The 20,672-nt window shown below is 41.1% G+C and overlaps 1 protein-coding gene and 1 long non-coding RNA gene across 4 annotated transcripts in view; one reads left to right on the forward strand and one right to left on the reverse strand.

The window, feature by feature from the left end:
- Positions 1 to 20,672, forward strand: part of Traf3ip2 (TRAF3 interacting protein 2) — a 42,111-nt gene that overhangs the window by 20,064 nt on the left and 1,375 nt on the right. For 2 of the 3 annotated variants that reach the window (XM_013032841.1, XM_013032842.1), the window contains exons 3-8: positions 3,823 to 4,015; positions 7,659 to 7,837; positions 9,835 to 9,923; positions 13,719 to 13,787; positions 14,983 to 15,099; positions 18,403 to 18,477. In XM_013032841.1, coding sequence (XP_012888295.1) covers positions 3,823 to 4,015; positions 7,659 to 7,837; positions 9,835 to 9,923; positions 13,719 to 13,787; positions 14,983 to 15,099; positions 18,403 to 18,477 — 722 coding nt within the window. The remainder of the gene's footprint in view (positions 1 to 3,822; positions 4,016 to 7,658; positions 7,838 to 9,834; positions 9,924 to 13,718; positions 13,788 to 14,982; positions 15,100 to 18,402; positions 18,478 to 20,672) is intronic. The other variant, XM_013032843.1, reaches the window with a different exon arrangement.
- LOC105998188 overlaps positions 108 to 20,672 on the reverse strand; it is a 59,494-nt gene continuing 38,929 nt past the window's right edge. Inside the window, exons 2-3 of the long non-coding RNA XR_001175678.1 lie at positions 2,444 to 2,620; positions 108 to 946 (exon numbers count right to left, since the gene is read on the reverse strand). This is a non-coding gene — a long non-coding RNA (uncharacterized LOC105998188). The remainder of the gene's footprint in view (positions 947 to 2,443; positions 2,621 to 20,672) is intronic.

Genomic DNA, 20,672 nt, shown 5'->3' on the forward strand with positions numbered 1-20,672 from the left:
CTCAGCACCACATAAGCAGAAAACGGCTAAAGTGGTAGAGCACTAGCCTTGAGCTGAAGAGCTGAGGGACAGCACCCAGGCCCAGAGTTCAGGCCCCATTACTGGCAAAACAAAAACAAAAACAAGCAAACAAAAAAAAAAGAGAATCAAACTCTATCATCCTCATTGAGGAACTTAAAACATCACCTGTCAGGTAACAAGGGACCAGTAAATGTTACCATTATTAGACACAGTATCAATTTAAACAATCAGGGCTTGCTCACGATAGTGCAACACAATGATTAAAACTTGAGCAATAAAAATATAGTCATTCATCTAATAAGCATACTTTTTAATCAAGCAACTTTCCCAATACAATAGCCAAATTTCCATGTAAAACCAGTTGTTTCATTCATAAATGGGAGAGCTCATGGTTTGGTTGAATCTCTGATATTAAGTATTTCTTTGTTTGAAACAACGAAAGGACATCATAGAAGACTTTGTTGCCAGGTCCTAATTTTAAAAATCAATGAAGCAGATCATTTTCATCTGCCAATATAAACTGGTATAACTTTTTTGTACCACAGTTGGCCATTTTAGAAATGAAAGTTACAGCTAATCAAACACTTAGCCCACATGCCTTAGTGATTTTAATGGCATGATTTGTTGCTATGAGACAAAAACATGTTGTGCGGGAAATAATCTGTTGGAAATCATATGACCTTGATTCAAAGGCTTTTGATTAACAGCACTAACATCCGCTTTCTGGAAAAGAAACAAACCTTATGATTAGACCTTGGTAGTCCTTTTAAAGCAAATAAAATGTTATTAGTCACTCAAAATGGATATGGAAGCAGAAATGGCTCCAAAGATTAAAAACTCCACTTGAGTTCACTTGGAATCCCACTCTTGGGAAAGCTTTCAGGGCTACTGGCAGTTTCTCTTCTTGGACATTGCCTTCTTCCTGCTTTTGGAGAAAGATACTGACAAAAAAGAAAGAAAGAAAGAAAAGGAAGAAAGAAAGAAGTGAGAAAGAGAAAGAGGGAGAGAGGAAGAGAAAGAGGGAAGTTAGGAAGGAAGGAAGGAAAAAATGAAAGACACGAAGGAAGGAAGGAAGAAAGAACAAAGGAAGGAACGAGGGAAAGGATAGCAAGTGAGACGTAGACAGTCTAGGAGACCTGAAACCTAACAAGCATACTATGTCATTGGAAATGGCTTCTGCTCTGCATATAAGTCAGCTTTGTAGCCACTCAGACTTCATTCATTTTGCCAGTGTGACCATAATATAGTTGATGACATCATGGCAAACAGATATGGTCCCTACTTTTGCAGAGCTTACATTCTACTATGGAAAGTGGACAAGAAGCTGAAACCTAAATTACACCCTAAGAGTAACATAGAAAATAAAAAGATAATGAGAGAACATGGCTGGGTGAAGAGGTAGGATTCTTTGAACAAGTGATTAGAAATTGGTCTGTTAGTATGTAGGGCAAAAACATTCCGAGAAGATGGTAAACTAGGGTCCTAGAGGTGAGGACCAGATGTTCAAATGAACCTAAGGCTTGGTGAGCCACCTTGTGTGTCCTAGGAGATGAGATCAAGGGGAGGGACCTTGCTCCTACAAGATGGAGTTGTAGCTAGTGTGGCCCACTCATGAAAGACTGAACTGGTAACAGGGCAGGCCTCTTATCTGGTGATTGATATAGTGGCACTCTAGCTATCCGGACTGGTCCTATTGCATGAACCTCCCACTGACAGTCTGTCTCCTGCCAGGCTCACCAATTTTAGAGCTACCCTGCAAGTCCTGGTTTCCTTGACAACCTACTTGGCTATATCCCAGCACCTCTGGGATAAGCCTGGGCAAATCTCTCTCTTCCTCCCTCTCCTTAAACTCCTCCCACTTGCCACAACCCAGGCCTAAGCAATAACATGCCAGGTCAGAGCCAGGAGACAACTTGGATTAGAAGGACAGGGTTACTTTTGTCAGAAAAAGCCTGGCAAGGAAGGACTCAGCTGATGTCAGGGTCAAAAGAGACAATAGGCTGACTTCAGGGAATAGGCATGAGAGATTGGCTGAGGCTTATTGCTAGGGCCATCCAACTGAGTTTCCCTGTGTGCATAGTGTGGGCACCTGAGACCACGACACCAGTGAGCATGTGTATTATTAGTCTTCGGTTCTACACTGGAAGATGTCGTTCCTCTGAATTTTCCTTTCAAAGTCACACTCTTAGTCACATTTTCACCATCCCCATCTGTTTCCTATCCACTCTATCTATTGTTTTCTTGCTTCCTTTTTTCTTTATTTCATGGTGCATCTCTGCATGAGTCCTATTTACATAGCCTACTTCCAGGCAGTCTTGAAAGAATGAAGAATACAAAAACAAAAAACAAACCCACAACCACATCAAAAAAAGAACCCCAAAGCTCTTTCTTATCCTTATCCCTGGATTATCGTACCTCTCACCTAGGTATAGGTGGCAGTGCTTGGCCTCACAGGGAAAGGCTTAAGGTCCATTGTGTAGGTCCATGCAGTTGGCTATCTCCGGTCTCCTTTGGGCCTAGGTAAGTTCCTCTGGGCCCTCCTCTCACCTGTATCATGCTCTCTGTGTTCCTCCTCTGAACTTCTCTTCAGTTCTCTCACCTGAACAGTCAAGGTGCCCTTGTTACCTTGTGACCCTGCTCCTCCCAGGCCTGGCTGGGGCCAACTCACTCCCAGGTTACAGATTCACATCAGTCCTTGCCAGCCTTGGCTTTACTCCAATTCCTACCTTCTTCAAATTGCCATGATTCCAAGTACACATAGGCTTTAGCAAGACACCAGGGAAGTTCAGAGTGTTGCCAACTGGTTGGATATTTCACGGTTGGATTATCCTAAGTATCCTATTAAAACAGGGGGCTGAATATGGTGGTTCATGCTTGTAATCCTAGCTACTCAGAAAAGGAGATGGAGAAGATAGTTTAAGGCCAATTTGGACCAAAAAATAGTAAGTCCCCCACCTTAATAACAACAAAATACAGGCATGGTGGTACAAGCCTGTGATCCTAGATGCTTGGAAGATATAAATAGGAGGACTGTGGTCCAGGTTGGCCCAGGCAAAGAAAAAAGCAATCTAATTACAGCTAGGACACCAATGACTGAGGCCTATAATCCTAGCTACTCAATAGGCTGAGTAGTTCAAAGCCAGTCCACACAGGAAAATCTGTGAGATTAACCACAAAAAGCCAGAAGTAGAGCTGTGGCTCAAGTGGTAGGCTTGAGCATAAAAGCTCAGGGACAGCACCCAGGCCTAGAGTTCAAGCCCCAAGACTAGCAAAAAAAAAAAGCAATACATATTATGTATAATATAATAAATATAATAGATATAATATTATGTAGAATGTATATGTTTATAAGTATATATATATATATATATAAAACTAACAGAGTGCTCCAAATTGTAGAGTACTAAGATGAAGCTCTCACTTCAAACTCTAATACCACAAAACACCCTTGAGCTGAAGAGCTGAGGGACAGCACCCAGGCCCAGAGTTCAGGCCCCACGACCGGACCCCCCCAAAAAAATCAAGTTTTTGAAAGCTTTTTGACATTTCTAATTAGAATACCAAGCTCATTCTTTCTGCGGCTTTTGTTTAGAAAACAAAGTGAGTCAGTTTCATGCACACTAGTAGTACAGCACATATCATGAAGTCGCTCAGTTTCATGCACACTAGTAGTACAGCACATATCATGAAGTTGCCTTGATTACCATCAAGACAAAAATTTCACTGAGCTTACTACTTCTCCTTTCACACAAACGAGCTGGAATCCATCGTCCCTGTTCTCCTTGTTGTCTTTACCTACAGATGGCCACCACTACCCTCAGGCAGCCTACCAGCAGGTGATCCAGCCAGTTGTGCCTGGGCAGCCCCTACCTGGAGCAATTGTGAGGGGCTTGCACCCTGTGCAGAAGGTCATCCTCAATTATCCCAACCTCCAGGACGATGAAGAGAGGCCTGCACAAAGAGACTGCTCCCTTCCAAGACTCCCAAGGTATCAGTAAGTGTGACTTCACACAATTCTGAGAAAGAATTATGCAGTGCCACTAAGGTATATTAAAATTCCCTAAAGGTTTGCTTCCTAGGTCAGTGGCAGTCACCCTGTGGAATACCCAGCATAAATGTTTCAGCTCAGATGAAATGGAAGATGGCTGACAAGGATCTGTTTATTAAGTCTGACATAACTAGTCAAATTGTTTTCAAAGAAAAGTTCTCAAAATGTTCTCTAAGTTACATCCCCTTTTACTCCAAAAATAGATTTTGACTATGACCAATTCCCAATTTTAGTGTATTTTTCATATTCCAAATTTGCATTCTTGTTCAAACCTATTTCTTCCTTTAATTCCCAACGGAACTTAAAAATAAGCTGGTTTTTTTTTTTAACTAAAAACATTCACACATGGTGGGTGTCTATCCTTGAAAAGTATTTCTGGTTTTTTGTGACATTAGCTATCTAATACTATGTATTATCTGTAATATCTGGAGCTGTGTGCATTTATTCAGCTCACGGTTCTGTTTAGTCTCTGGTGAGACCCGTTGGCTGTATGGCATTATGGTGGGTGGAATCACAGTGCGAGTGAGAGAGAGGAAAGACTGTGTAGCAAGCCACAGAAAAAACCAAGGAGGAGCTAGGCTTGCTTTTGCATTTTATATTTATTTCTGTTTTGCTATGTTGCCCTGGCTGGTCTTGAACTCACAATTCTCCTGATTCAGGAGGATTATAGCCATGTACATCTTATCCAGTTTTTTAGACTTGTTCTTTTTTTCTGGCAGAAAACTTCCTTTAGTTATAATTAGAATCACCTTTCATGAAGACTGTGGAAACTTGTTCTTTTTAAAAAATATATTAGTTTGTACATATTAGTTTCACAAGGGGGAAGTTTCACACATACATATACTATATCTTGATCAACCCTGTCCTCTATATCATTCTCCCTTATACCCCTCTTCACTTCTTAGAAACAATTTTCAACAGGTTTCGTTGCTCTGTCATAATACATGCGAACAACTTTCAACCTATTCATCCTCATTCACCTTTATTCTTTTTTTTTTTTAGCCCAACCCTTTCCTGTTGGTGCTTCCCCCAACCGAGCCTGTTTGACTTTCTGGTCATTCTTTTTTCAATTGTGTATTTATTACACCAAAGGATTTCACCACAGCATTCTAGCCATGCATATATTTTACTCAAGACTAACCCTCTCTATTGCCTTTGCCTCCTCAACAGCATTTAGTCTTGCTCTTTTATAACAACTTTCTCATCTGAGTCAACTAGAGTCCCATGAGAGTCCTTACCAGGACAGCACTCTCCATGAACTCCTCAAAGGTTCCACAGCACTTCCCATCACAATACTACAGACCCAACAGAGCAACCTTTAGGGAATGGGCCCAAAGTATACCCCTCAGGCATGTTTGCCTTACTGCCCTCTTTTGACACATTCAAGTTTTCTTTTCTCTTAATTTACGGGCCTAAAATACACAGGACTCATGTAAATGGGTCTTTCTAAGTAATGACAAAATTGGAAAGAAAGTAGATGAATTATTTACTCTTGCTCAAGTACAACTTTCATATGCCATGCAAAACTATATTCTGTCCTTATAAAACAGAATGAAATACACAAAGATCCAATTAAAGTGGATTTTTCAGAAATATAGAAATTGTCAATTAGCTAAAAATTTTATTTTTTAAAAAAGGCCATTTTATCAACAATGACAAATAAGGGGCATGCCTGATCTCCCATTTATGGAAAATCCGCCAACTCTTTTTTTTTCTTTCTACACAGAACCCTCATTTTCTAGAAGGAAAACACAGTCTAAATAGTGGGATTAAGTAAAATGTGAATTTTTAACAGGATAATGACTCTTGTGGAAAAAAATACTAAAATTCTAAGAAAACAATAAAACAAGAATTTTTATGAAATAAGTCTGGTGTTACAGGAATCAATGTTTTAAATGAGCTTTTATTTTGAAATAATTTAATATTTACAGAAGAATTAGTACAGAACAATTGCTTTTTGTTAACATTAATTTAAGCCTGTTGTGGTATCCTTGATTTGTTTTATCATTTTAGGATAATGAAAACTGAGTTGGGGTAAAGAAGTAAATTTGGAACAGAACCTAAAAACAGAAAGTTTACCTCACCATCATTTCCATAATATTTTACAAAAATTAGGCCTAGACCCACAGGTTTGTAATCAAAACATGAAAAATTTTTATAATACAAACTAATTTCAAGCTGGGAGCCGGTGGCTCATGCCTATAATCCTAGCTACTTAGGAGGCTGAGATCTGGGGATCATGGTTCAAAGCCAGCCCAGGCTGGAAAAGTCTGTGAGATTCTTATCTCCAATAAATCCCTCAGAAAACCAGAAGTGGCACTGTGGCTCTAGTGGTAGAGCACTAGCCTTGAGCTGAAGAGCTGAGGGATAGCGCCCAGGCCCAGAGTTCAAGCCTCAAGACCAACAACAACAAAAATAATAATTTCAAACATACAACACACATTTTTGTTCCTACTACCCCAATTTCATGTTCACCTATTGTCACATTTACTTCTGTTAAGAAAAAAATAGATACAGTTTTAGCCTCTTTACCATGTAGGAGCGTCACAGAACACAGTTTTAGCTATTTTAAACAGAAAAGATTTCAAATAGGGAATTGGATGTTTACAGAATTGTGAAGAAACTGCAGAAGCTAACTTGTGGCTGGGCTTCAGGGAATAATCTGGGAGCATCCCCACAGAATAGGACCCCTGGAGGAGCTTGCTTCCTCTGGCACTCAGGAATGTGAGAATCAAAAGGCCCGACCCCACTTGCAGTGGTTGATGCAGCTGGTAGATCCATTCTGTGCCTGCCTGATCTGCTGGCAAAAGGCAGCTGTCCATCCCTGCCCTTGACATATGGGAAGCTAGTCATGGGACACTGAGGGGCTTCTGAGGAAAGGTCAACACCTCGTGACTACTTGCCAGTAGAAATCACAGACATGGAAGGAACTGGATCTCCATTTCCTTCTGCCTTCCAGAGCTACATGAGTCCGTCTGATTATTCACCCCAGCAAAATGCTCCTGGGACTATCTGGCAAACAAAATGCTTACAAAGATGCCATGCCATATTATTCCTTATAACAGTGTAGTAAAAGCAGCCTTAAAGGTTCTTCAAATAAGATCTTCATTCATATATTAACAACATAAACCCTTTTAAAACTTGCATGTTTTTAAAATCTTTTGCTGCATAATTCAATACCTATAATGAGTCAAAAGCCATGTCTTTTTAATTGGGATACATGCCTTTTACACCAAGTTCCTTTGTCACCCATCATTACCCTTTTGTTTGGTGGATGGCATTGTCTGCTCTGTACATGGGACTTACTTTCCCAATCAGACAGTCTTTAAACAGAGAAATCAAATCCTGTTTCCCTTTCAACCCCTAGCACAGGTCTTACATATGGCAACCAGCTGAAGTACGTATTGATGGAAACACTACCCAGCTCTTTTCTTCTCTGTCTCAGATAAGAAATAGAGGTAGACGGGGGAGAGAGAGTACACTGATCTCTTTCTAGTTCTTAAAGACTTTCTGTCCTTCCAGGTTTGCCTTTGTAAAAAAAAAAAAAAAAAGCTAAATAAAAATTGACTATAGATGCATTCCTTCGCAGGGACCAGTTCTATCACTTGGCACCCAGTGGAACTGAAGCTCCTCAGGAGTCCTTGGCATGTCCTGTAGAGCTGAGACCCAGCGATCCACTGGCTCCTTCCCCAGTTGCTGTGCCTAGACCCCCTAGTCACCCTCCAATCAGAGGAACTCTGAAAACAAGCAATTTGCCAGAAGAATTACGTAAGTTGTTCACAATGTGGTCTCCTCCTTCTTGTCAGGTCTGTGCTTTGAGAAGATTTCTTGGTCACTCTTCAATAATCTCAGATATTCCTAGTATACTCAGTGAAATAAATTTTATTGATTTTTTTGCTTATTGCTGGAAAAGTAACCAGCATTTCATGTGAATGTTTTTAGTGATTCTGACACCACAAGTAATGCTCACAAACTGCTTACCAGGAGCTTTTCCTCAACACATAATCCAACAACAAATAACCTCAACACTTTTTCCTCTTTTAAATGATGCTCTTGAGCAGACTTGTCCCTGGGTAAATTGATTGGATGTCCATGTGGCATTGGACAGAGACCTAGTGTTGCACCATAAATTAAGCAGCAGCCATCAACGAGGTCATTTCCTGTAGGAATGAACAATCTTGTTTGGAAAAAAAAATGGTCTCACATTCTCCACACTGTTTCACAACCAAATGCAAACTAAGCCTTTTATTTAAAGAAACATTGGACTAAGTATCAGGTGACGATTCTTTTTCCACATTTTGCTGCCAGAACCAGAAATGTTGAAATATCACCAAAATGTTCTCAGAGTAAGGTCAGTCAGAATAGTTCCCAAAATCTTAAGACAGCCATTACTTGTGAAATTATTGCCTGTTGTGCTTGCTAGAGAGGCTAAGGTAATTCTAATATGCTCTTTCCAATTCTGGGAGAGTGAACTAAGCTTGAAGCCTTTTACATTCGCTAATTTCCTTTGGGGGATCTGCATTCTTCAATCATTTACAACTCTGAAACATTTCTATGAAAATGATACATTGTTGTTTTCATTCAAAAAAAGTTCATTTCTGGAAGTCTTACAGTTTTACTCATTTTTAATTTTGAGCATTTTTGGAGGGAACAGATTCTGCCGTGCATGGGCTATAGTTCCAATGTCAGCATATAAATTACATCTATTTTATAATCTAGAAAGTGAGTCCTAAAATTGCTTTCATAGAAACTGAGTGCATACTAGGTATGAAGGAGACAATGAATCAACATGGCTGGCTGTTGAAATGGGTTTATATGACCGTTATGCATACTACCATCTGAGAGACGTGTTTCAAAAAAAAGTGAGAGTCTATGCACAAAAGAGTATATACAGGTTCACATTTTTCTCTCAAGCCCCCTCTTCGACACTCTTGGCCCAAAGTAGGAGAAGAATTCTTAGACTTACAGTTCATTCCAAACTAAAAGGCAAACAGGAATTACTCATCTCTCAAATTGAAAGGCTAGTCAGGTAATTACCCCAAGCCTGAGAAACCATGGGTTCTCATCCTGGCTGGGGTAAACTTGTCTGAGTAATACTGTCTGCTGCTTCCTGAGAGAAAGAGAAAGCCTGTGATGTTAGACTGCCCTGAAGCAATGTCTCTCCTTCAACCTGCTGAAGGTTTACTAACATTTCTGAGCTGTATATTAGTCAGTTCTAGCTTCCTGGCTTTTCTCCAAAAGTGAGTTGATGGGTTGAGAGGGAAGAGATGGCAAGGAAATACTTTCTCACTTTCCCCCAACTTGCTTCACTTGCTGGTGTAAGGCTGGTTGGTGAGATCAAAAGAGGACACTGCTGGCTGTCCCCCTTAGCAAGCTTTAGCTTCTTGGCCTGCTGTGTTTTCTTTGGGGCACAGTGCCAAGAATCTCTAGGAAATCAGGCAGTGGCTTCAGCTTAAGGACCCATGGGTTCTGGGAGGTAGATCGCTGTTTTTTTTGTTTTTCTTTATTGCCTCATGTGATTTTTCAGAAGATCTCTTTGAGACTCAGCTCTCCATTGCTCTCCACTCTCCCTTCAACTTCCCTTCACCCTGATCAGCATGTATGCCCCAGACAGGTGCTGCTGCAAACATAAACCCTTAGACCACCCTCAGTCCCAGGTTTTCCTATTATTCTAAAAGAAAAAAGACATTGTAGACAGTTTGGAAGTGTACTACAGAAAAAGATAATCTGACTAGCTTCTAACAAATATGAAACATTTCTTCTAGGGAAAGTCTTTATCACTTATTCTATGGACACCGCCATGGAAGTGGTGAAATTTGTGAACTTTTTGCTGGTAAATGGCTTCCAAACTGCAGTAAGTATTTTATCCAAAGAGAAAATTGAAGTGTCAAAGTGAGGACAATCAGGAAAACAAAAGAAAATGTATGAATAGTTGTTGGTGTTTTAGATATATAAGTTCGGCAGCTTTTTTTTTTTTCTGGTCATGGAGCCTGAACTTTGGACCTAGGTGCTGTCCCTCAGCTTTTCAGCTCAAGGCTAGCGCTCTACCACTTGAGCTATATCACCATTTCCAGCTTTTTTTGCTTATGTGGTGCTGAGGAATCGAACCCAGGGCCTCATGCATGCAAGGCAAGCACTCTACCACTGAGCCACCTTCCCAGCCCAGTTGTTGGTGTTTTAAACATTTTTATTTATGTGGTTTTCAAAATCAATGCTCGCTGATTTAGTTTCTAGATTTTTAAACTATCCAGTCTCTGGTGCTTTCACCTATATGCTTCTTGAATGATCCAGAATTGCCTCCAAACAGCAAGGATGGTACCAATGCTTCCCCATGTATGTAGCTGGTCCTGATGAAGGAAAGGCCAACTTCTGGCTGTGCTTTGTCCCTTTGTCCCTTTGCTAGTCATGCTCACTTTGGTGTGGGATTCACTATGGTCATTTGCTTACCAAGCAAGGTTATTCCTGAGTACAAGATTCTACAAAAGTAGAATTCTGGCAACCTGGGTCCCTTGCTGTACACAGCGGCTCTTCCATACCTGATGTAGCAGCAAAGCTTCTGGACAGGGAGGACATGGCTGGGCTTTTGGCTGCTCTAGTCTAGTTTTAGGGGAGACAGACCTAATCCAGCCCTGCTCCAATTTTGGCCTGAAGAATTTCAAGTACTTCCTATCCTCTGCCATAGCCTGAAACAGTACAGCTCAAAGCTATGCACGTTTTTTTCTTATGATAAATAAGTACCTCAGGATGCTACTTAGGGAACTGGCTTTCTTCACTGAGATAATTTCTTTTCCCTCCAGAGGCATCTCATAGGTATTTAGTGACAGTGGTTAAAAACAAAAACAAGTGGTGGAAGAATAAGGATGCTGAACAGTAAAGAGGGATACTTAAAAATCAAAGGCTAGAGAGGTTACTTAGCATTTTTAACAGCTTTTATTTGAAATATTTTATTCCATGATTATTTTTTTCATTAGGAGTACTTAAAAGCTAAAAAAAAACATGTCCACAATTTATACAATCCAACTTCACAATTATGTAGATTTCAACATTTCATGTTCTCATCTAGAATAAGAAAGCACTATGGAAACTGTGACCTAAAAAATCAAATTACAAGATGTAAAGTCAACACTGCAGAAGAGATCTTACATTTCATCTTTTCCAAGATACTGATTGCCCCTGGAGAACACCTAGGTTTTCCTTTGTTTTTTTTTCTTTCTTTTCTTTTCTTGTCATTCTTTTTTTTCTTTTCTTTCTCTCTTTTTTTTTGGGGGGGGGGGTGGTTACCAGAGGTTTGAACTCAAGGCCTCATGTTTGTCAGGTTGGTGAGAGAGTACTGAGCCATACCTCCAGCCCTACTCTTTGATTGATTATTTTTAGGATAGGGTCTTATTTTCTACACAGGCTTTACCCTGAGTCATAGCCACCTATTATAGGATTCCCATAGCTGCTGGGATCACAACTATGCAACACTGTACCCAGCTTCCCTTGGTAGAGATGGAGTCTCATTGACTTTTCTGCCTGGGTTGGCCTGGCACTAAGGTCCTTCCAATATCAGCCTTGCCTGGGATGATAGGCATATGCTACTGTTCCCAGCTATCCGTTTTGAAGAGATCTCCTGAACTTTTCTGTATGGTTGGCCTAAACCTTGATTCCCTGGTTTTTATCTTCCCAGGTAGCTGGGATTTCAGGTTTGGTCATTGATGCCTGGTTTCATCCCCTAAACAGGGGCTGTTAAAGGAGAATTTAAATCTGTCCTTGAACCTCATCCTATGAAGGTCTGTGGTAGAATCACAGAACAGCTAAGTTATTATTGCTATACTAAAAGCTTCTTTCTAGAATAAAACACTTGATAGTAATTTAAGGAGAGTTTAATAAAAGGATGGTTGTGCAATACCATGGCACTGACAAAAGCAGAGGAGTTAACTGCATCTAAAGAGGCAAAGGAGAAACAGTGTCTGGAGCCTGAAGAGGATAGATGCATGAGTTTGCTTGGGTGTACCATGAAAAAGCACACATGGACTGGCTCAAGTGACAGAAATTCATTTCCTTATAGTTCTGAAGGTTGGAAGTCCAAGTCAAATCCAGTACCTTTTCTCTCTGTCCTAACATGGTTCAACCTGTGTGTACACACCCCTCTGTGTCATAATCTCCTTCCAGGCTGTCCCTTAGGATTAGGGCTCACCTATATGATCTCATTTCACCTTAATTACCTTCTTCAAGGCCCTGTCTCCAAATAAAGCAACATTCTGACTAGGTAAATTTAGCTACAGAAATTGTCATGAGCATGTGCTGTGGGCTTTGGTAGAAATCTGAAAAGTCAAACGGAAAACTCCTAGTGTCTCACACCTCCCAGAAGGTCTATGGCAGTAACTGGGAGTAACTTAGGTGCTGGGAAAATAATAATAATTACCTTTTACTGAGTGCTCATTTCATGCCTGGAATTTTGATATGTTTTGTACATGTGAACTCATTTTGATCTTTACAATCACAAGAAGTAGGTTTAATCATATTCTACAAATAAAGATCATGGAACCAGGAGAGCTCCAGTAACATTTCCACAAAGTCATTCAGATGGAAGTGCCAGAGCCAAGAGCAGAACTCCAATTACTCAGCTCTTCTCAACCCCGAGATAGTAGTTTCTCTCTCCTACAATAAAAATAGGTTACTGACATAGTCACAAACAGCTACAAAAGCCCGCTTGATCACCTGATACAGTCAATAGCCAGTAACTGTATGTCTCTATCTATCTATCTATCTATCTATCTATCTATCTATCTATCTATCTATCTAGTTTTGAGATAGGATCTATGTAGCCCAGGCTAATATACATATACATATATATATATGTATATATATATGTATACTATATATATATATATATATATATAGTATATGTATAATATATAAATACATACATATCAAGCTATATAGTGAACCAGAGGAATTTGGGCCATTTCATTTTTTCTGTTCCATCAGTAAAGGATCATATTCTAACTTATATGATCGACATGTGTGTTACCAGTCTTACCAAATGCCTAAGAGTTCTACTTCTTGACTTTTATCATAAGCTTTCTTGCTACCATCTCAGTAACTGCTTTGTGACTGTTCTTTGGATCTCCTCCAAGTTTCATACAAACCCTTTGAAATGTGTAGATCAAAACTGGGCATAATACCACAATAATGACCTGAATAATGCAAGTCAAATAACACAGTTATAGCTTAGTATTTGAAAGCTTCACATCCATTAAAGTTCCAAATTTTCCAGTTACACACACACACACACACACACACACACACACACACACACATACACAATGCATGTACCCTACTTGCTTGTAAGCCTACTTAGTGGTATAATGTATCCCTCAGATTTTTAAAAATGTCATGTAATTATGTAGCCACAGATACATTCCAATGTAAACCACTATATCCTTATTGTGGATATTAAATACTTACATATTTACAAATGTTGAAATTATGTTGAAAATTTTATGAATATCGTGTTTTGCTTTTTTGGACTTATATGCTCCTCCTTGCAAAAAGCATGATTATGTTTTTGATGATAAATGTTTGTAGCCCCTTGTGTTTTCTCAGGCTCTGCATCCATAGAAACCTTTTCATTCAAAGCACCTTCTGCATTCTTTTCTTGTAGATAGACATATTTGAGGATAGAATCCGAGGCATTGATATCATTAAATGGATGGAGCGCTACCTTCGGGATGTAAGTACATTCTAAAATTCGAAGGGGGGTGGCTGGTAAGAAAGACAATGAGCTTGTGAAGTTATTTCATGAAAGAAGCCCTGGCATATTCATCCAAGTCTGAGGCTAGGAAAGTGGGACAAAGCGTCTCTTGTTGGAGGCACAGTGCAGAGGCTTGGAGAGGAGGGATGGGGTAGCTCTCCTGGACATGCACAGGCAGGAAATAACAGTCAAACCAGACACAGGTGGTTGATAACAATCAGAGCAAACAATTTCTAGACCAAAATAGGAAAGGAGGAAATGAGGGCGGAGTGTGGGGAGGGAGTGGCAGAATTCAATTGAATCTGAGGCCACCCCTAGTGTTTTGTAGGACTGGGCTGAAGAGGTTTCCTGGGCAGCCTTGCAGGCTATGCAGCATGCCACCCCTGAGACGCCCACTTGCAGCTCCATGATTTGTTTTCCACTGACAGAATCTATACCAGCCACTGGGGCACTTTGTGCTTTAACAAGATAGAAATTGATTGCTGCCAGTGTGTCCATGTCAGGGCGTTTCTCTGGACAGAAGTGTTTTTTTTGGGGGGGTGGTTTGGGGAGTGGGAGGGAGAGCAGACAAGCAAGAATCCTAGCAGGCTAGAATATTGGAATATTTTAGTTTTTTCCTTTTGTCTGCAGCCATGTTTGCTTTATGCTGAAGGGTCTGTTCCTACAGACTGTGCTAATATGCACAGGGAAAGCAGGGTAGTACAGAACCTGACAGCTACATCCAGCTGTAGGGAGGGGAAAATGCTTTTAATTCTCTGGTTGCACTGTGGGGGGAGGGGGGATGGTTGTTGGTGGTGGTTGGGTTTATTTATTTATTTATTATTTATTTATTTATTGCTATGATACAGACTCATCCAGTGATTCAGGCTTTCATTAGACATCTGTGAGAGATGGTTGTAGAAAATGGTGGGCAAAAGCACATCTGCTCAGGAGAGCGCCTCTCTGTGCCATTTGCTCTGCATGTTTGAGGGGTCCTGGGCAGGGAGGCTGGCAGGTGGGGAGTGGAGACTGGAATATGCCTGCCTTTCACTTTCAATGGAGAAGGGCCCCCCTTCTGGGGCCAGCAGGTCAGGGAACAATTTACACGATTCTACTGGCCAGCTTCCAGGCAGCCTTTACCAAATGGATGACACCTCCCACTTCCATAAGCATGCTTTCTCCTTCTAATTAACAGAAGACAGTGATGATAATCGTAGCAATCAGCCCCAAATACAAACAGGATGTGGAAGGCGCTGAGTCGCAGCTGGATGAGGATGAGCATGGTTTACATACGAAGTACATTCATCGGATGGTGAGTGATAGGGGGACCACAAGGGCCCCGCCACCCCTTGGAGATGTGTACCCTCTTCAGGGAGGCTGGTTTTTCCATTATGGACTAAATGAAGGCAACATGACACAGGGTAAAGAATCCCCAGCCTCCCATGTTAGGCCCCAGCTCTGTTTACCTTTGAAACCTTCAGCAAGTCACCACACCTCTGACAGGACTCTGTCCGTAACAAGAGGAGGTCCATCTGTGATCCCTGAGAGCCAAGATTCTGGAAATCAGTGCTCTATTGGTTTGCCTGATTACCTCCCAAAATCTGAGGTGCTAGGAGGGTGGGCTCCTACAGCTGTGTTGTATTCTATCCCCTGTCTTTTCAGAGAGGGAGTGGGATGGATACAAGCTGTTGGCTCACATTTGCTTCCTAATGTACAAGCTGTGTGATCAGAGCCTAACTGCTTAAATTTTGTGCCTCTGGGTCCCTGTTTATAAAACAAGTCACGAAGCCATGCCTGTAATCATAGCTAATTAGGAGGCTGAGATCTGAGGATTTCAGTTTGTGCTCAAGCCCTGAGTTCAAGCCCCAGGGCCAGCACACATACACACACCACCACCACCACCACCATCACCAAAACAAACAAAAAAAACAGGTCACTAATATGTAGTGTTCTGAAGATCAAACAAAGTATTTTTGTGAAGTATCTGACATGTATCAGCTACATAATCATAAGGATTGTTATTAGCTCATGATAAATGAAGAACATATCACTTCATAGGTGCACTATGGGGCCTAGTCAAACTGAAATCATGGGAGAAGTTAAGAGGAAATTAGACTTATACAGCATCTGAGAAAACATTCTGAATGACAATATCAGCCAGCTTTGGTTCTTAGGCTTTATTTATGGCTTAGCAATCCTGCTCTATGTGAATATAGATACATTACAGAGACCATTTCTGCTCAACTAGGAAACCAGACTTGACTTGTGACTTTCAAACTATCCTATGGAATCCCCAGCAGGTAGCCATATGACTCAGGGGATGGGGCTGTCTCTAGACCTCCCACTTCTACCTCGGCTACAACTAGTTATTTCTCAGGCTTCTGAATCAAAGAATTTGAGAATTACAGATGGAAAAATCACTGTTCTAGAACTCATAAGCCCCATTTGAGCTCTCATTCTGTACAAGTGAGGAGCATATGGGTAGGTATAAGGCCCACTAAGACAGGCAGATAAGGTAGAAGGCAGAAATGGCTAAGATGGAATAAGTGAGCAGGCAGCTTTACTTTAGGGAAAGTGAAGGTAAATCCCATCAGCCCTAATAGATTGATAGAAAATGTGGGTGGACGGATGAATGGGTGAACTTCCCCATCATCCAAGTCTTCAGAGCTCTGTGCCTCCTCTTCCACCAAGTGTGGATCGCTCATTGAACTACAATCAACCCAAAGCAAAAGCTGAGTTAAGGTGTTGGGGTTCAAAAGTGAGGCCTAGATTCAAGAGTCAAGTCTGCCTTCTGATGGTCCACACACAGGACTCTGAAGAAGTGCTACTTCTGAAGTAAACTGATCTACAAGGTTATGGTTGGCTCTGGGTACTTCTATCCATTGGCTGTCTACATGTTCCCAGAACACCCAATGTCCTGTCTGCATCTTTAAGAACCTGCCAGCCCCTGGAACCTACAGCTTGTGCTTGGGAAGGGTTCCAAGTCCCTGCCAATTCCTGGGCAAACCTGTCTAGTTCTGTTGGCGTGTGTAAAACCAGACAGAAATATACAGATCAACCTCAGAGCATGGCTCACTGTGCCAGCTGAAACCACACTAACTCCAAACAAATTAGTTCTAAAATATGGGCTCCTTGGGCATCCATATCTTAGCCCCTTCCTCGTTACAGAAAAGGTTGAAAAGGACAGATAAAGAAGCATCTTCTCATCTACCCGACTGACTGATCCCTTCCAGGGAGCTGAAGACCTCGCACAATAAGAACTTCACATGACAGAAGTGAAGAGGCATCCATTAGTAATTGTAGCGTAGATGAAACAACTTTACAGAAAACCAATATCTGGGAATGGGAGAAAAGAAAAACACGTGGTCACTGGCTAGTCAACAGCCTAGAGTGCCAAGTAGACAAACCAAATTTTACAGTATATGGAGTCCTAGAAGTGAGCAATGGAGCCCAGCTCTTCACTTTTAACTTACAGCCCCTACAACTTGCCTACAGGTGATCCCTCATGTGGTTGGTATTTCTAGTTGCACAATACCTGAGCCGTTTAAAGGTATGCTTTTGGTGTCTGTTTTTGTTTTTTTTTCTCTGTATTTTGAAGAGGCACAACTGAGAAAACACCTGATTTCTCGGTTGCAAAAATCAATTGGAAGATGAGACAGTTGGAACACATAATAATTCCTCATCTCCCTGTCATCAGATGACTGAGGGCTTTGTGTTACTCCCAGGATTTGGAAGACTTTTCACTCCCCTGATACTAGAAATTCTGATCCTGATAGACTCATTGGCAGTGAAGTCAGCTTGGGCCACCACTGTGAGGACCGAGTGAAGCTGTGTGAGAATCTCAGTGCTGGCTAACTGGTCTCTTTGCTGTTTACCTCCCAGTGTTGACTCCCTGCTTTCTGCCAAGATCACACTATGCTCCAGCCACTATGCTTTGCTAGCTGCTTTGGACCACATGATCACACTTCTACACCTCCAGACACTTGTGTATGCTCTGCTCTCTGCTCAGAATGTACTTCCACTCTCTGCTCTTTTCCCCACCTGATCCATATCTTTTCTTGCCAAAGCCAAATGACCCATTCTTGTAAATGCCCTTCAAAATCTTTAATGCAAAACAGCCCCCATTTTGGGCTTCCACAGCAATTCAAACTTTTTCCATGGCACTCTGGTTGGTAGTTTATCTGGTTACTAGACTTCTGGCTTTCAGAGGTTGGGAATTGTTACCAGTAGTGTTGTGCCATATAGCTTCTCCAAAACAAAACAAGAAATTGATGTGTAGAACTTACTCATTTCCATGGTATATATACTCTCATAATAAAGTCACTGGACATAGAATTGGTAAAAGAAGAACACAGTTGGCTCTGGGGAACTAATGTAAGCCAGCTTCAGTGTATCCCCATCCTGAAAACCCGAAGTCTGGGTCTATTTAATATCTTCAATAAATGCTTGACAAACGAGTATATGATACAATGTATAATGGGGCAAGCTTACAATTTTATGTGGCACTCAAATAAGCAACCCAGAATAAAGTTGCTGTGTGGGTCTGTGTTACTGTGGGTGCCATTGAACCCATCCTCATCCTAAAATTAAAGCTTTCACATTTGTTTGGTTTCAGATGCAGATTGAATTCATAAAACAAGGAAGTATGAATTTCAGATTTATCCCTGTGCTCTTCCCAAATGCCAAGAAGGTAAATAAAGAAAAAGCATCAATTAATCTTCAGTTTGTTTGCCACCTGAAATTTTCACTGGAAAACCTTGTCAACTCTTTGTCAATCCTTAGACACAGCAGTGTTACCAGAAAGATCAACAAGTTGCATTACTCAGTTCAGTAGTATGAATCAGAAAAGTTGTAAAGTGTTATTCCATAGGATCTTGGTTGTCCAAATTGTTCAAATGGTCATTACATACAAAGAATTGGTTATGCTTTAACTCATGAGAGAAAAAGAGACTGACTGTTCATCTAATACTTCTTATCTCTTAGACGCAGGAGTCAAGATGTTGACCATTTTGCTGCCTGTTTCATTCAAATAGTTTGGGTTGAACATAATTCACCTCTCAAAGCTATGTAATAGAGGAATTAAGTTCACGCAGTTCTCTATGTGAACGCTGCTATGTGTTACGTGAGGATTTTTGTACCAGAAGGGCATGCCACCATGTTGAGAGAATATGGGAAAAACCATCAGAGGACATGTTCTGGGACTAGCAAAGGAACAGCAGTGGTGAAGCAAACATCTTGAGAATCCAACCACAGCACCCTAAGCCCAGATGTGATTTCATCCTAAGGACTATAGACATCAGAACTGCCCTGTGACCACTGCACTGAGTGAGGGAGGGTCGATTTTATGTGAATGGAACAACTAGCGTTTATAACATGCAACTCTGTGATGACAGTTTCTCATCCTGCCTGTCCCTTTCATGCCTGAGAGTCAGTGCTCTCATTTACTGGTGATGTCCATACAGGTCTCCCTTTCCATTTTGGCCTTGTCCTAACCATTCTCTGCTCTAACACCAAAGAGGAACATCCAAAAATGTAGGTGTTGAGCTGGACATTGATGGCTCATGCCTGTAATGGTAGCTACTCAGCAGATCCTCAGATCTGAGGATTATGGCTCAAAGCCAGCCTGGGCAGGAAAGTCTATGTGACTCCTATCTCCAATCAACCACTAAAAAACTGTAAGTGGAGCTGTGGCTCAAAGTGGTAGAGCACTAGCCTTGAGCACAAAAGCTCAGGGACAGTGCTCAGGCTCTTGAGTTCAAGCCCCATGACTGAGAAAAAAAATGTAGGTCAAATCTGTCTCTAGATTTAAAAATTTTAAATGTTGTGCCTTTTTCCCATTGACTACATATCTACCTTTCTTAGGCTAACCTTTAAGGCCTCCCAGAAAAGGCCTGTACCCATTTGCTCAGTCTTCTTTCCTATCATCCTGTGTTCTGCTTTGACAGTAATGGGCCACTTCAACAGCCCCTCATATGTGCCATGTTTTCCCATGTATCTGTGCCTTTGCCAGTTCTGTTCTCTAAACTGTCAGTCTAGTGACTCTCACTTACCCTTACCTTCCTCCCATCTCTCCAGCCTCCCTTGAGACCTCTCTAGCCCCATGCCGATATATTTCATCATCCCTCTTGTGAGAGCACTTAATTACATAGTACTTTGAATCAATGGTATGTGGTTGGTAGTGCAGAAAATAATTGTTTAGAATTACTGGAGCATGGTGATATAAAAAACAGACCAATCTCTAGTTGGTTTTATTATTGTTCTTAAATCCCCTTCAGACAATTGTCTAATTGCCTGAGCTCAAGACAGACTGCTTCTGCCTAGAAAATAGGTTATGTATGTTTTGCTACCATTAGAGATTTTGAGGACCTTAAGTCAGTTGCTGTGTCTTTCTCAGTGGGTAGCCTCGGTGCACAACAGGATGCCTGACTTATACCAGCTGCTGATTCTAAACTTACCTTATAATTTCCAAAGGAGTCCATCTCAAAGTCAAGACCGAAGGCCTTAGAATATACTAAAGGCTCTATGGGATACATGCCTTCCACTCCCAGCCTTCCTCACCTGCTCACTCGGCTCTAGAAACACTATCCTTCTTTCTCTTTCTTTCTTTCTTTCTTTCTTTCTTTCTTTCTTTCTTTCTTTCTTTCTTTCTTTCCTTCTTTCTTTCTTTCTTTCCTTCTTTTTTGGTACTTTGATTGGAACTCAGGACATCATGCTTGATAGGCAAGTGTTCCGTCATTCCACCCCTTCTTTTATTATTTTTATTTTGGGGGTCCATTCGTGGGGCCTGAACTCTGGGCCTGGGCGCTGTCCCTCAGCTCTTCAGCTCAAGGCTAGCGCTCTACCACTTGAGCAACAGCGCCACTTTGGCTTTTTCTTTCTGCTTAT

The sequence above is a fragment of the Dipodomys ordii genome, unplaced genomic scaffold (genome assembly GCF_000151885.1).
Source record: "Dipodomys ordii isolate 6190 unplaced genomic scaffold, Dord_2.0 Scaffold157, whole genome shotgun sequence".
Taxonomy (NCBI): domain Eukaryota; kingdom Metazoa; phylum Chordata; class Mammalia; order Rodentia; family Heteromyidae; genus Dipodomys; species Dipodomys ordii.